The sequence below is a fragment of the Urocitellus parryii genome, chromosome 5 (genome assembly GCF_045843805.1).
Source record: "Urocitellus parryii isolate mUroPar1 chromosome 5, mUroPar1.hap1, whole genome shotgun sequence".
NCBI lineage: Eukaryota > Metazoa > Chordata > Mammalia > Rodentia > Sciuridae > Urocitellus > Urocitellus parryii.
Genome location: NC_135535.1, coordinates 197,758,843 through 197,776,108, shown reverse-complemented (window position 1 = coordinate 197,776,108; position 17,266 = coordinate 197,758,843). Strand labels below are relative to the sequence as shown.

Here is a 17,266-nt window from a genome sequence, read left to right as displayed (position 1 = left end):
CCTAGTGCAGGGTTGTTCTCTTGCCTCCTCCTGCCTCCGTAGACTCTCAACATCCCATGGAGGGGAGCCAGGTGGGAGAGCACCCCTGGGGGAAGGTGGCTCGGTGCCCAGCACCATGGGAATAGAGCTGTATCTACTCTGGGATTCCTTCAGGAATCTGAGCCACAGATTCAGTTACAGAGATGCAATGGAGGGCCTGGCTAAGGAATTTTAGTATAAAAATTCCCGGGTTTAAACTTAATCCTTGAGCTAACGGGTGTACTCCTTCAAATGGGGATCGAACAAATGTTAGGCCAGGGCTCTGAGGCCAGATGTGTGAATGGATTTGGAATGAATTTAAAGCTTGAGACAAAATTACCATGAAGACTTTCCAGTGCCTTATGAAAATAAAACAGAGCCCGCTGGAGGCACAGATGGGTGGACGCACACAGTGCTGTCCATTCTACTTCTTCTGCGGCTCATGGAGGCCATGCTGAGTTGCTGGAGGGGGGGGTGGGGGGTGTCCTGCTGACTCACTTTGTCTTAGCCCTCCTTGGGAGCATCTGGTTGAGGGCCATTCCTTATATTTTGGTCCAACCTTAATTCTGAAGTTACCCTTGAGAAATGGGCAAAGACAACCCTCTTGTCCACAAGATCTTCACAGAGTGAGGACTGAGAGAGCGTCCATGAGGAGGCACCTCTGCAGGCTCACCTTCCTGAAAATGTGACCAGAGACAGCTGGAAAGTCAGTATTTTCCAGGAAAATAAATGGGAGTGTAGGAGGATGGTGACAAGCAGCAGTTTACCCTACCCAAGATTAGCCAGCTCCAGGCTGATCATCAGCAGTACCTGGGAGCTGAGTAAAAATACCGATTCTCTGAGGGTGGCCAGGTTTGGTCGCTGCTTGAAGGAACCATTGAAACACTTAAAACGGGCTTACATGAAAGAGAAATAATAATCTTCACCACACTAGGTGACTTAAGAGCCCTTCGCCAAACAACATCTTATTAGCCCAATGGGACAAAAATCACCTTGAATGCTACAATGAAAAAAAAATATTCAAATAAATATATATATATTGAGTCCAGAATTCACATATCTGACTAAGATGGTCAGTCCTTCTCTCCCCGAACTTCTAGAATGAGGCTACGTTACTCTAGACCTTTTGCCCCGCTAAGTGGCTCTTTGACCCTGACACTGGCCACAGCTTCTGGCCACTGTCTTTCAGGAAAGCACACCCTGTAAAGGCAAAGCGCTGTCCTTATTATTCATGCAGCTTTTGTTTATCTTCCCCAAAGAAACAATTGAGACCTAGCGATGAATGATGGTTTCGGGGCTGGTGAAGGTAAAAGCCTCGGCGGGTGGAGATGCTTAATGGGGTATTAATCGGGAAGCAGGTGAAGGGGAATAGGTAGCCCAGCAGGTATGTAAATAGGCTCGTGGGAGGAAAGGCTTTGAATTTTATGCTCTTTAACTAAAAATAAAGAGCTGATATTTAGCTTATCTTTGCTGAAACCCGCACTGCGAGGGCCCTGACAACCACTGACATCATCAATGATTCATTATTATCTCAGCATCATCCCGGCTACTTAATAGGATCTTCGGCCTCTTCATTCTTCATTGTTTCAGCGGATTCCTCGGCTTTAGAATGCGGACGTTTTCCTGTTGGCTCTGTGTATATCATGACACAGAATACATTTTAGGAAGTTGTGCAGGACAAGTGACATTCGGCGCTCTGCCTACCCCTGGTTCCATCCTGCTGCTTCCGCCAGTCAGAGGAACACACAGATGTCTGCTGTGGCTGGGGATCAGGAGCCCACCAAGAACATCTTCATCCAGATGAATGTTCTCCTTCCAGGTGGCCACCTGAGGAGCTACCTGTCTTTGGCTCAGTGCCTATGGAGAAAGCCACTGCATGTTACCATTTCAGTCACCCCCCCTATGAAAAAAGTCCTTATAGGTATTCATCCCTGATTATCTACCCTGAAGCATCATCACCCAACATCATCACCTACTTTATTCAACACTCTTAGAGCTAAAGGATATCTGGCTTTTAAAACCGAACCCTGATGTGAAGACTCAATGCTGGGCAGGATATTTGAAAGAACATGCCTCAGGCTTCCAGGAAAAGAGTTTCATGAAATGTCTGAAATGTCCGGACTGCTGGCAGCCTCTTTGGGATAAGTGTCCAGTTTGCCAGCATGCTGCATATTCCTAAATTTGTGTTTGCTAGTTTCAAAGTGCAGGTGCATTGTTTTAAGGGTAGCTTTTAGTTTAATAGTAATGAAGAAAATTATTTAAAACAAACCATATTTTGCTTCCAGTCTCTGAGTGGCAACACATTGGTGGGAAGTGAGGGAGAATTTGGATTTTTTCTTATTGGGCTGGCCCACATTTATTATTCCCTCTGGGGAGAGGTGACACGGCTTTGTAGTTGTATTTGGCCCTTTCCTGTTGAAATAACTAAATATCAGTAGCGCTTGTGCAGGCTCACCATTAGTGGAACTATACTTTGTACCCCATAAAATGAATTAGGTTTATATTATCATGCAGATTTTTCTCCGTAGTTGAAATTCTCATTAATTTTACTGCTAATGAGATGTTAGCAATTAAATACCATTAATTAATGAGAACCAGACAAAAGCGGGCGCTGCTCTCTGCATCTTCATAAAAATAGGGAAAATATTTGTAGATCTCATTGTGCATTATGTCTGTTAGAAGGACCACAGATCTGAGCTACTTTTATGATTCAGAGAAAGTTATTAAAAGATTTTGCTTTTAGAAAACCAAAGGAGGAATATTTGGATGCTATAAAGATTATCTGAGATGGGGGGAAAAAAGAACCATAAACCGAGAGCCAGTCCTACATGTAATAGAGAATTTCATGGTTGAAAATGCAACAGGATTGAGTACAATTAATAGTTCTGTAGCCGTCATTGAGTTCTGGGATAGGCCCCAAGCACGTAATTAGATTATTAAAAATGGCCTGTCTAAGGCCCACTATTACTAAATTGAAATCCAATTATGCTTTTATGATTTTGCTGAAAAATATTTAGCTGTTTGCTTGAGTTCTCCTAGAAGATCATTTCCTCTTCGCATCAGCATTTGCACATGTCACAATACATTTTCCAAACAAATCTGACCTCAATTATCTCAGAATCAATCTTACATTAGATAAAATATATTTTAATGAGTGTTTCTATGTCTAATATCATAATTGTTGCCTCTCCATACTTGAGGAATTAAAAGATGGTGATAGGAATCCTTGCAAAAAAATTAATGAGATGCATGCATATATTAGAAATAACTAAATTAGAAATAACTAAATCGTGCTGTCTTAATACTCAGAAAGGCACTATGTGCAAATATGTGCCTGAGTGTGCTGCAAGACAGACTCGGTGCAGTTTGCAGTAATTGGCATTGGAACGGTAATAAAGCAGTTGTTTGCAAAGAGATGGGCTTAGAAATTTCATGCACTCCTGCAGTGTGGATTTAAATGCTAAGTTAAATATTTATGAACCCGAGATTTTTATAATTGATCATTGTATGATTTATACACTGTAATTATAATTAGGTTGAAAGAGATTTTAAAAAGCCAGTTTCCTGGTAGCCAAGGCCATTAAATAACACTAAGCTGCCAAAACAAAAATTAGGTGGGAACCCAGCCACCAAGTTCTGTGCGCCGGTCCCCACATCTGACACACAGTGAGGGGCCGCACCTCACCAGACACGTCACCTGGAGCACTGATTGCTGCGTCATCCGGGATCATTTTTCATGCCTTTGTTTCAAACCTTGTTGAACATAAACAAATAGAAAACTTCAGGGATCCAATGTATAACAAAAGGAAAAGGTGGAGGAGGTTGGAAAGGTTAATTAAAAATGTAATGATCCCATTTGCTGAGACGGCACTATTAATCACTGTGCAGCAGCAAGCCTGTGACTTGCACAGCCCTTATAGGCGACATCTAATTTTTTTTAAGGTATGGAAGACGGCGAGGGTGGTGGGTGCAGGCAGGCGACAGTAGGTGCATTAAGGAAATGGAAGTCTAAGGGATGAGTTGTGGTTAAGGCTGGGAACTGTCTTCACCAGACAGAAGAATTATTTCCAGATTCATAGGTATTCAAAATAATTCCATCGCTGTCAGCCCCTGAGGAAACTTGAGTATGGCTTGAGGCTTAATGTAGTTGTGTAAGATATGGAAAAAAAAAAAAAAAAAAAAAAAACAGGACCAGGAGGGAATTCATCACTGTGTAATACCATAGATCTGAAACGGTGTGTGAATGACAAAATGGGCTCCAACAGCCAACACACACATTTTAAATGTAATTTTTGGCACCCCAGCTGGAAAAGGCCAAGCTTTTGAAGGATCTATTACAAGGGTCACAACCTGTATGATCAGATTTGCCATCTGATCCACGGGGACATCAGATCCAACTGTCAGCGTGAGCTTCCAGGAAAGCTTGCTTACCCTTGCAAAGATCTGAGTGCTTTTGCCCATTTTTTACTTGCCGGGATAACACATGAGAGGGCGCCTATTAGAAGAAGAATAGCAGTTATGTTAAGGCGGTGATTCATCAAGTCTGAAGAAAGAGGGAACAAGTTGTGAATTCAGTTCTGCAGCCTTACAAAGAAAGTCAGGAGATACCCTGAAACCCACAAGCCTTTGTAAATAACATTCTCTGGCTGCGTCTCATGAACTTTCTGCTCATTACATCCCCTTGCACACAGGCCATACATATTTTAAGACATTTACTACTTGATCCCACCTCCTAATCTATAGAAACGAATTTCTAGCTGGTTGCATCTGCGTTTCCTCCTGAATCATTTCCCCTGGTGAGCTGGCAGTGGCGTATGCCAGTCACGGGGACATTCCCTAAGTGTAAATAAAAAGGGGCTGCTGCCGGCCACAGTGATAGCCTCTTTGATTTGGGACAGTGTGAGGATTGTATTTGGGATGAAGGCAGCTTCTGGCTCCAGAGGAATTTAGAATATGAAAGCTTCTCTCGGGGCATAATTCATCCCTGACATCCCCACATCCCACTGTCTTAGAGGGACCTTTACATTGGCTCTGCTGTTGGGTCAGGGTTGAAATCATTGGTCCGTGGACTCCACGGTGCAGCAGACAGCTGGGAGGCAGCACCTTGGAGTATGAGGAATCTCTGACTGGGGTTTTATTCTTTCCCAGATTATCATTTTATCCTCGAAATTTGAAGTTAAAATCAGAAAAGGCCAATTCTATTATAATCATCAAACCAAAGAATCTCAACTTTTGGAGTTTCCTTGGGTATTTCATCTGACAAATGGAGAAATTAAGGCCCACAGAGAGAAAACTGACTTAACAGAGGCTCTCAGACGATTGGACCACTTAAACCCCATATCCCCTGATTCCTGATCCATCACTCTCTAGGCAGCACCTGACCCTTTGCATAGCATGCTCTGTGATCTGGGCCTCTGGTTGTGATGAATAAGAAAGAAGCCCCAGTCCAATGCTATCCCAGCCAGAGAGGCTTTCAGCTGCTGGTAGAGAAAGCAATCTGTAACCTGCAAAGTAATGAGATGGCTGGGTGGAGCTTTGAAATGAAAAGCTGGTTAAATGGCATTCTCCATAACCCAGTGCCGGCCCACGCTGGAGAGGAGCATGTTAGCTGAGCAAACCCACTCACAGGCGCCCTGCTCCCCGAAAACAGATTTCTAGTAAACAGCCTTCATTCTGAGAACATTCCCATTCAGACAGAATCCCAGACATTCCACCAAGTTAAAGAATGAATAACAGCAGATGGAGGCAGAGATTAGAGGTGGAGGGGAGGGGGACACGGCATCGTGATGCTGAGTTCTAAAATGAGCTGCGGAGAGGACAGCGCTGAAAGTTACCGCAAAGCTGTTCCAGGCCTTCCCACGAAGGCAGGCGACAGGGCGCTGTGCCCAGAGCCTAAAGACAGGCGCACCCTGCTCCTCCGGGCAAGGGGAGGCAGAGTGCGGATCTCCTATGGCATAAATCGAATCTTTCTTCCCACTCACCCCTCTGCCCTCCCATCCTTGAAGTAGCATTTTTGTGCAGTGGGGGATCCATTTCATAGATATAGGGGATCCATCTTCTTGCCAGGTGGAAACTCCACGCTCATTCACATGCACCGTGATTTCAGGAGTGTTTATTCTGAACTTGAATGCAGCAGGACACACAGCACTTGGGAGAGATGGAGGTGGGTCTGTGAGGGACTCAGAAGGAAGGTCAAAGGGAGGGAGCAACTGAGAATTATTTTCATAGGCTGTGTATAACCGCAGGAATCCCAGTAAAGTATACCTGAACCTACTTTTCCTCAATATTTTAATATGCATATTTACAGAAAAGTGGAAAATATTTTATAGTTAACATATCCCAGGACCTAGATTCTACCAGTAACATTTGAATATAGTTGCTTTATGAAGTGTCCCTCCATCCATTCCTCTAATTTTTTTAAAATGCAGATCTCAGTACCTGTCTTACATGCTTCAACATATATATCACTAACCAATGTTTATTGTCTGTCTAGTTCTTTTTTTTTTTTTTTGAGGTGATGTTACATAGGCACAAACCTTCAGTGCTCGTTTTCTGATACCATTCTTTGATCCAAGCCACTCAACCCACATGCTTGTGAAGAGACAGAGCATGGCCAGCACCTCAGAAAGTTCCTTCTTCCAAGCCGGTCCCCATTCCTGTTCTCCAGTAGCAACCACTCTTGACTTTTTTTAAAAAAATTATAAATTAGTTTCACCTCTTCTGGAGCTTCATATACAGAGAATCTAGTACCATTTGTGACAAAGAATTTCTCTCTTATTAGTGTCATCAAAAATAGAATGACTACATATTTGATGTGGGCATATTTATGAGTTCTCCACTGTTTGTTTATGCCTATGCTATACCACACTCTTGGTAACTGTAGCTTTATAGCCAATCAGTGTAAGTCCTTCAACTTTGCTATCTTATTCATATTACTTTGGCTGTCCTGTATTCTTTGCATTTCCATGTAAATTTTAGACTCTGCTTGCCAATTCCAAAATACTAGGATTTGGAGATAATTGACATGTTAATAATGTTGAGTGTTCTGATCCATGAACATGGTATACATTTTCATTTATTAGGTCTTTCATTTTTACCAGTTGTGCTCTTTTATTTTTTTTAAATCAATGTAGTGGTCTTGCATTTGCTTTGTTAGATTCATTCCTAAGTGCTTTTATTTTTTATTTGATACTATTGTAAAAACAGAGTTACATTTAAATTTTTCTTAATTTTTTTCCAGCTAACATAGAAAGTGATATGTTAAGTAGCCGATTTAATCATTCCACAATGTGTGTGTGTGTGTGTATGTGTGTGTGTATATATATATATGTGTGTGTGTGTGTGTGTGTGTGTGTATACACACATATATATACATATATATAAAACAGTATTACATTGCACCCCATAAATTTATGCAATTGTTAATTTGTCAAAAAATAAAATAAAATAAATCAAACTTTTAAACTCAAAAAATGACAATTTATATTTGTGTATTAAATTTGTATCCTTCACTTATTGTAGATTCCTTAGGATTTTTCCAAGTCACCTGCAAATAGAGATGTCTTCCTTTCCAATCTCTCCACTTTTTCTTTCTTTCCATTGGTTTGTTGCAGAGACTAGGAGTGCCAGTACAGTGTTGACTCTAAGGCATAAAAATGGGCATCCTTGGTTCCTGATCTTAGGGAGTGGCAGTCAATATGTTGCCATGAGATGTGGTTATAGCTAGGTTTTTCATAGTTGCTCATTATCAGGTTGGGGAGATTCTTGTCTCTTAGTTTGCTGATCATTTTTTAGTATTAAAATTTGTTAGTTGCTTTTTCTTTGGTTATTGAAACAATCATATAGTTTTTGTCTTGTATTCTGTTGCTGTGCTAAATTATTACTAATTTTTAACTATTAACCAATCTTGCATTCTTGGGCTAAAACCCAGTTGGTCAGTAATACGTTAATATGTATTTAGTAAATTTTATTTAGTAATACGTTAATATGTTCTTAACGTATTACTAAATAAAATTTACCAAAATTCAGGGAAGAGTTTTACATGCATGTTTGAAGCAGTCTTCCTCTAGTATTTTCTTCTTTCCTCTTTGTTGGTTCTGGTATCAGGGTGATTCTGATCTCATACATCAAGTTGAGAAGGGTCATGAGAATGTTTTGTGTGAACATTTTGAATCAGAAACAAAAAGGTTGTCACACATTGACCTGTGATCTGGACATGAATAATCATTTTTGTCCTACCGAATGTGCCTGGTTATACATTCTGGAATTTGTCAAAGACTCTGATACAGTGGTAAGGAGAGGGTTCTCTGACAAGGCTTGTGGAGTGATAAGAACAGGATCAGAACAAAGTAAGGCTAGGTCACAGCCACTGCTAAATGAAGTTAACTTTGAGCAATTGGTTTAGACATAAAATAGCTTACCCTGCTTTCCACTTTGTACAAAGCTTTTCCTTTAAAATATTACATTTCTTTTTTGATAACATCAAGAGGAAAAACTTAATAGCTATACAGTTTTAACAACTTCAAAAAGGCAACTAACATTATTATACCAAAAGAAGATACACACTAGACCAATTTTTTTTTAAAGCTTGTGTGTTATTATAAGGACTGTTTCCAAAGAAAAAGAAATTTCCTGGATGTGATGTGCTGACTTTTATTATTTTTATTGCAATATTCTATAAGATTGATAAACATAAAAAGCTTTATTCTTTGTTGTTACATAGCTATAAAAGCCATACATTTAAATTAAGTATAAACAAAACTTTGAAAAAATGAATTGCAAGCTAATAACATTAATTTTGTATAAGGGATGATAGTGTTTTGCTGAAACTCAGTTGGTGCCTATGATCTGAATGTAGCCCTTGGAATCAGAATGGGTGTTCCAGTTTGGCAGGCTTATGTTGCTAGGTGCCATGTGCTGATGTCATTCTTCTGCCGTTTTTCTCCATTTGAACTTGCCTGAACTGCTTGTTCATATATCACTGACTATATCCCTTTTCTGTTCATTCACTTCTGTGCCTCTGGGGTTTTTTTGCTTTTTTCTTTTAGTGAAAGATTATAGGGTGTCATTCATTGTGCACCAACGCAGAAGTACATGCAGGTAGTTAAATGGTACACATACCTAGCTTCAGCCTTACGGCTCTGATCCAGATGATGTAGAGTACAGTTTATTACTTTCTTTCAGCTTATCATCAAAATGCATAATTTAGAAATCTAGAAAATGATAGACCTTCCAGAATAGAAATCATTGTCTTTGGGCCCAATAGCACATCATTAGAAGTCTAAAAAGAGAAGGCTGGAAGTGTGGCCAAGGCCTGGAGGCCCTGACGTCCCTGTAAAGGAACATGATGGCTTCTTCCCTCCTCGAGTCCCGAGGAGCCTGAGTGAGGGGCACAGAAGCCTGGAAGAGCATGACGGAGGGACAGCTCCAGGTGCGCCTGCTAACCCGGCGGGTTGCCTGAGCAGCTGCTCACCCCCTGTGCTGCATACCCCAGAAAGGCTGAATCTCTTGTTTATTGTCTTCCACATTAAATATTCTCGATTCAGATGTCAGACACATGAACCTAGGACACAATAAAACACAGCTCGTGGTGCCAGGGTAGAATGCTGTGGTTTCAGAGTTCTGGGGTATTTTTAAAGCAAGACTCATCAGTACCACAGGAGGTTTTCCTTTCCCTGAAATGTTGAAATTACTTTGTGTGCCCTTTTTTTTTCATTTAATTTTTTTAAAATCATAATGAGAACATTTAACATGGAACCCACTCTCTTGACAAAATTTTAAGACCACAATACAGAATTGGTAACTCTAGGAAGGACTTTGTAGGCATATTCCTAGAACTTATTAGTGTGCAGAGCTGTAACTTTAAGCTCTTTGAGTAGCAACTCCCCAGCCATCCCCCAACCCAGCCAGCATTTTACCCACTCTCTGTTCCTGTGGGTTCAAGTATTTTTGATTCCTCGTAGGAGTGGAGTCCTGCAGTGTCTGTCCTTCTGGGACTCTGTTGCATTTGGTGTCACGTCCTCAAGGTTTATTCATGTTGTTCTGGATCACAGGATTTCCTTCCTTTTTAAGATAGACTGCCGTTCCATGTGCCAATTACATGTGCAGTAAGCACAACACCCTGTCTTTAAGTCCCCCACAACTATCTGGACCCTCTCCCAAATGACCTCATCAACAGGTTGAAAGGGAGTCACAGAATCCACAGAGGGGCTGAGGGCTGAGCAGGGACTGAGATTAGACTTGTGTCTAATCTCACGGTTATGCATTACTCATCTGTTGCCTTCCTCTCTTCCCCAGAGGGTCACTGGTACACCTGCTTATCAGTCTTCCACTTATCATTTGGTTCTGGAAAGTTTTTCTATCACTTCCTTCTCCCTGTAGAGCACCTCTATGTAGGAACCAGCTCAATTCTCCTTGTCCATTTATTTGTAACTTTACCCATTGGATGGGGTGATGGCCAGTGGGCCCAGCCACCCAGTGGACATGCCCCTGTGCTGTCACCCAGACTGCAGGGGAGCAGCCCCACGGTGGATGGCACTGGTTTCTCTGGCAGCCTGAGCAGAGAGGGCTTGAGCGGAAGGCAGCATATGTTTTGTGAGATTCCTAAAACCCAAGCTTTGAAGCCCATTGAAATTCTATCCAAAATTTCTAGCTGAATCTTCCTAGTTGGAAACTTCAGTACTCACAGAGCTGACTTTTTGTATGTGGTGAGTTAAGTGGTAATTGAAGTTTGCAAATTTTTATGTGATTTATTCTGGTTTTCTTCCAATGGCCTGTGAGCTGAAACTTAAATACAGCTTCATTGTAGTTGCTTCTTCCTGTTTAGAGAGGCTGGCATAATATTTTGTCTTCTGGGCTCAAATAACCATGTAATTACTCTGTAATCATATAGTAATTAGCATGTACTATATGCATTTATTACATAATTATATTCCTGAAGGATTGCATGGCAATTATACTTGCTTTCAGCATATCATTTATATACTGTATCATGAACAAGTATATAATTTGTTGCTGTTTTCTTTGATCCTAATTTCAGTTTATAGATCAGGAGCTGGAAGCATTCTCCTGTTGCCTTGTTTGCTCCTAGCCAGGCAGGTGCCTGAGTTCCTTTGGCCTCACTCCATAGCTTCTCCTTATTTTCACATTGAGGGGAATACCAGGGGCTTGTGTGTTGCTGTACATTCCCATTGTTTGCACCCCTAACACTTTCTCATTGCCACAAAGTCATTAAGTTATTAGCTTCAAAATTTGTTGAGTTCTAGAGCTGCCAGCATGGCCAGGTGAATGTCAAGATCTCAATGAGAACAGGAGAGGCGTGGGCAGACCTCATTCTGACCTGCGGTCTCACCATTTCTCTCTGCTTTACAGTGGAGCACATTCCCAAAGGGAACAACTGCTTGGACGCAGCCAAGGCCTGCAACCTCGACGACACCTGCAAGAAGTACAGGAGCGCCTACATCACCCCGTGCACCACCAGCATGTCCAACGAGGTCTGCAACCGTCGCAAGTGCCACAAGGCCCTGCGGCAGTTCTTTGACAAGGTCCCTGCCAAGCACAGCTATGGAATGCTGTTCTGCTCCTGCCGGGACATCGCCTGCACAGAGCGGCGGCGACAGACCATCGTGCCTGTGTGTTCCTATGAGGAGCGTGAGAAGCCCAACTGCTTGAGTTTGCAGGATTCCTGCAAGACGAATTACATCTGCAGGTAAGAGCACCGGTGGCTGGGTGATCACTGAGGTGCAGGGGGGCCTTGGTGGCCTCTCCAGCTGCCAAGCTTCAGTGTTCTGTGTTGCTCCAGGGCAGAGAGCGAGGCAAGGTTTATGCCTCTGGAAGATTGGTGAGAGTCTGACTTCACCTTCGAAAAATTGTTTTTTCACAGCTGTTCATCCTGTCACCCTGGGGACAATCCTATCTTTGACTAGGGGGTGCTGAGAGGTTCTAGAATCCGGAAAATAGCACTGATGTCCTGTGCACCTCTCAGGTGGGGAGGGGATCACCTGGGTGAGGTGAGCTTGAGCCAGGTACCCCCTCCTCAAGTCTTCAGGGGCCCTTGGAGTTTAAGAAAGTCAGGGGAGGATTTGACTGGAAATATGGAGCCTCTTGGTCTTCAGGGACAGAACACTGGAAGACACCAGCCAAAGGGAGTGAGCTGAGCCATGTCCGTCTGGGGAGGACAGCTTTGAGAATACCTGAGTCTGTTCTGGGCCATTCTGTGGCTCTGAAGAGTGGGTGCCTTCCTGCCTAGCTCTTCTTCCACCTTCAGCCTCCATCAGAAATTCTGCAGAGCCTGAGTCCTTTGCTTCCTTTTCCTTTTGGGCCATTTATTGATGGATTTTAATGTTTGAAAGAGTCTAGAAGCACATTCTCCATATAAAAAGAGAAAAAGCCATATGGAGTTGGTAGAGTGAAAAGAAAAAGTACCCTCTGTCTGCTCCCACTCAGCCTCAGCCCTCAGGCGACCACTGTTGACAATTTGATGTATGTCCTTCCAGAACTTAGGGCTGAGTTCAGTTGCTGATCAAGGCAAGTAGACTTTGATGAGCAGAGATTGAGTCTTTGCAGACTGGGGCTGTGCTGCTGCCTCATTCAGAAGAGCAAGCTGGATCCTAGGCTTGAGATTCAGATGGGCCAGCTTGTTGGATAACACTTGTACATTGTCCCCAAGGTAGGATCTAGGAGCCTTCGGTGCCACGTCTGACAAAATCCTGTGTGTTCAATAAGCTTTAGACAGGTAGACAAGTAGGTGAGAGCGTAACTAGGTTCTTTTTTTCAGTTCCCCATTTCTGAAGGGCAGAGGGTGGGAAAGAAGGTCTGATATGTTGAGAGCTCTGGTCAGCTGAGTTTCTGATCAACTTGTTTTATTCTAGGAGAATGGGATCCCATCCCTTCTTCAAACCAGCTCTCAGAGAAACCAAAGCAAAGTGAAAGTCCTAATTATTTCTCTAGCTCTCTCATGGTGAAGATCTTCTGGGAGTAATATCCCTCCACTTTGTGTTTTTGTCTCCCTGGAAGGAGGTGACCTGCTTTACGAAGAGGGACTCAGATGACCTGCTTTATGAAGAGTTTGCATGCTGGGAGGGGTCAGATGTTCCTGGTCCACTGGGACCCTCAGCTGTGAGCTAGGAGCAGGATGGGTAGTGGAGATCCAGAGGGTGTGGATAGGCCTCAGTGAGCCCAAATGTGGGAAACCAATCAGGCAGGGAGTTAAAGAACCCACAGTGGAAGGTGAATATAATCAAGGAGCAGGACAGGGAAACTTGGTCCAGGGAGCAGGTATGGGAAGGAGCAGAGAATCTGAAGACCACTCCTCTGGTCTGACACCCCAATTTCTGGGTATCTTCAGTCTTTGAGCAGAAGGAACCCCTCTTCTATGAACAGGACTTGATTTCTAGAGTATTACTTGCCTTAAATCCGAACAGCTTCTTCCTAGGATACCATCTGTCCACTTCTGGGTCAGAGCCAGGAGGCTTGGGGTTTGGTCCTGCCTGGAGAAGGGAAGCTGCACAGGGCAGGAAGGGAGCAGTGGGTAAGGCTGTATCCATGGAACAAGGACTAGGAGGTGGCGGAGGTAGGGGCGCCTTCTCTGCTCCCAGGTTTGGCCTACACGTGAGGTCCAGGGAAGGTCTGTGACTCGCCTACACAGGCCAGAAGTGCAACCTGAACAGTCAATTTGCATTTCCTGGCTCATTGTTCTATAGAGAGACTCTTTGGAGGGTTGATATCAATCCATAAATCAGATTGCTGCCCCACTAAGCTGTAGCAAGAATAGCTGGGAACTGGGGGACTTGGAGGGCTCTGGGAAGAGGGGCAGCAGAAAGACCTGCAGAAAACAGGATGTTTGGGCTGCTATCTGGGGGTTCAGACTGACCTGAAGAAGAACAGTTTTCTGAAACTTAAAGACACCCCCAATATCAGGGAATAGACCCAGATGATGCAGCAGAAATATATAATAGGTGCAAGAGAGCCTGTGCCTAATAATGATTGTGCTTGATCGTGCGGAGGTTGGAATGGAATGGATGGTAGCCACCAAGCAGTGGGGTGGAGGCCCCCTGGATGGAGGTTGCACCTGGAGGCTGTCACATTTCTGGCTCTAGGTAGAGCTCAGAGGCAACTTGAGAGTCCAGGGCTGGCTACCCAGGAGCCCCACCAAGTGAGATTTGTCTCTCTCGGTGTGATTGATGGGCTCTATGCCCTGCCTTGAGTCTTTCCTGGGAAGGTGAGTCAGGGCCTTCCCCTGGTGATACCTGTCGTTAAGTTATTTAGCTCATGTTTTCTTTTCAGAGCCTGAACTTATTACTCATGATTACCCTGTCCCTGTCTAATGTGGTAAATGTAATTTGAGCTGCTAGGTTGGTTCGCAGCGTTTTCTTTCATCAGATTTTATTAATCTTGTCTTTAATTTTATGCCTTTCATTTCATAACTACTCAATCCATCTCAGGGAGGCTGCTGTACAGCTTCCCAGAGCGGCAGCTCTAGTGGGGAAATCGCAGTCCCTGGAACCCCAGCCCCACTGCCCTGATGACTTCAGGCCTGATTTGAATAACCCCAGTAGGAAAGATGGCAAAAGGGAAAAATGCTTCCTAAACACCACACTCTTGGAAAGCTCACACTTGCAAATGCTCCCTTTCCATCTCAACATCAGAGCCTATCAAAGAGCTGCTGCGGCTCATTAAAACTTCTGCAATGTAATGTTGTCCTACTCCCAGCTCTTAGGCTTCCTTCCCCAGGGTCCCAGAGTACCTCTGCACAAAACCTGTTTCTCTTCTGCTTTGTGCCTTCAAACAGACAAGACGCAACTTGAGCTTTTCCTTTTGACTTTGTTTTCCTTCTCCCTTTTTAGGAAGCTGACAGGTTCCTTTCCTCTTGGGGTAGCTAGGAAAAGTGAGAACTTGACTGTTTAGGCCTCCAAGCTTGTCTATAGCAAAGCAAGCACAGAGGTGTTATTAGAGAGCTGGGGGGAAATTCAAAGCCTCACATCCTCCCCTGGAGCACAGGGTCTCCCCTGCCGGTTTTCCTCTTGTTGCTTTCCTTACTGCCTGGAAGGATGTCGGTACTGAGTTTGGCCTCAAGGAAACATATCCCTTTATTCCTGATGCAAATTGTTTTATATACATAATGCAAATTTATACCTTACCTCCTTCCTCCCAAACTCTGACATCAGAATAAACTCAGCACTTGAGCACTCAGTCGGGCTGCCACATATTTGCTCCCATCTCTTTAATTTTTCTAATTAATCACTCAAGTGCTGCAGCTATTCCTCATTATCAACAGGTCCCCTTGAGCATGACCCTCCTGTTTTTATCTAAGAATCACAGAGGCGCACTCCAACCTCATTCTGCCCCCAATGCCAAGCATGAGGCTACTTACTGAATAGTCCACCTGCCTTGTGGCTTTAGCTGCTCCCACACATCCCAGAGCATGGGTTGTGATGATGATTGATGCCTGATTGATGGCTTGGGGGTCCTGACTGTCTTGGTCATCCTGCATGTGTAACAGAGGTGCTCCATCCTTGGACACCAGTGTAACAGCTCTTGGTGCATGCTCAGCTATGCAGCCATTCTCCCCAAAGCATGACATTTTGCTCTGGGGGAGGGTCCTCAGGAGTTCCCTCCAGAGCCTGCCAGCTCTCCACCCTCAGCAGTAGCAGTCTCTCTCTTTCCTAGCAGCGTTTGCTGAAGAGGATCTTGGTGTTGCCCTTGCATTCAGGAGTACTGGATCCAGGATGTTTCATTCCTCCTAGAAAGATTCTGATAATGCTGAATCTCACAAAGAAAGGGTCAGGGGCTCTATGCCCTGTGTCCCCATGGCTTTCATGGCCTCATGGAGATATACTGCCCCCTCTAGGTGCCCAACTTGATACCCGCACAGTCTCCAAAGGTGGTGATTTTGATAAACTCACTGAGTATGTAGGGTTTTTCTTTCCCTGGGGCATTCAAGATCTTATAATTGTATCCTGGAAGCCTGGGGGATTTTTAGCAGAACTAGGAAGGCAAGGTGTCCCTTGGTATGGATCTGGAATAAAAACACATGCAATTTCTGAACTTCTTCCCTAAACAATGTCATATTTGCCAGGCTAAGGGTAACCCTGTTATATACATTATATATATATATAAAACCGTGTTATATATATATTGTGGTTATCAAATGCAGCAGTTGAGAATGCATGTCACAAAACCACTCAATGAATTTCCACTCCGGTGACTTATTCAGTCTGACAGTGTTAGTATGCCTTTAACACGTGAGAAATGTGTTTCATTTGCCTGGAATCAGACCCCTTTTGCACAGTAAACTGTGGATCTTATAGATCAAGGACATCCTCTACTTCTGGGGCTTGAATTTCTGAGTCAAAAAATGGATTCTTCATCACCATATCCAGGCTTGTCTTGACACGTGGCAAGCACAGGAGAAAATGGCTCAGAGGATAATTAATGCCTAAAACTAGATGGGTAGATTAATGTGGCACTTAATTTTATTTTACACTGATTCATTCACAAATGGAAATCAGCAATTAGACAATGCAAACTTTTGAACCATGGAAAGAAAGGTTCGGGAATTTGAGAAAATACAAGTAAAACATTTTCCAGTTCATTTGAGCAGTTTTCATTTCAAATGATTACATGGGTGTCTTTAGCAATGCATTCCAAGTGCCGAATGGCTTTGTTTTTCATATGCCACACGGGTGGGAACTGCTTCCCACCCTGCCTGTGCACTGGAGACCGTGGGGATTCCTCCACGGCTGTGTGCAGTGGATTTAAGATTTGAGAGACAAGCAGAGCTGTCCTCTGACATCTGCTGTCACCTGGTCAGCTTTGACTCCGTCAGGTAGGAGAACATTCTTTCTTCTGGGTCTTCTGAACCCTCTCAGCCTGTGCCCATGATGGGCAGCCATTGAGCCCCATTCATGGGCTCCATCAGCCCTGCTAGTTGGCTAACTTGAGTCAGGCTCCATCCAGCTAGGACCTGCTCCATCTTGTCACCTCCTGTCTCTCCTTATCTTTCCTTTGGCAGAAGTCCATGTGCAGCCATTTGTCTGTTCCTGCTGAAGCCTGTCACTAAAAACACCTGAGCAGACTTACTCTGGCTTTTCCCTCTCTCCAGCTGGGCCCTTCCTGCATCTGCCAGGCTCGGGGGTCTCTGCCTCCCTTTCCTCACCCCTTCCTCCATTTGCCCCCATCCTCCCCAAGTCCCTTCTGCCACTCTTGGCCTAGAGACAGTAAGAATCAAGGACTCCTTTTCGTTACATTT

General features: G+C 43.8%; 1 protein-coding gene across 1 annotated transcript in view; it reads left to right on the top strand.

Annotated features, from left to right (window-relative positions):
* The window catches only part of Gfra1 (GDNF family receptor alpha 1), a 193,820-nt gene that overhangs the window by 122,743 nt on the left and 53,811 nt on the right, over positions 1 to 17,266 (top strand). The window contains exon 5 of the mRNA XM_026389200.2: positions 11,389 to 11,725. Within this exon, the coding sequence (XP_026244985.2) occupies positions 11,389 to 11,725 (337 nt within the window). The remainder of the gene's footprint in view (positions 1 to 11,388; positions 11,726 to 17,266) is intronic.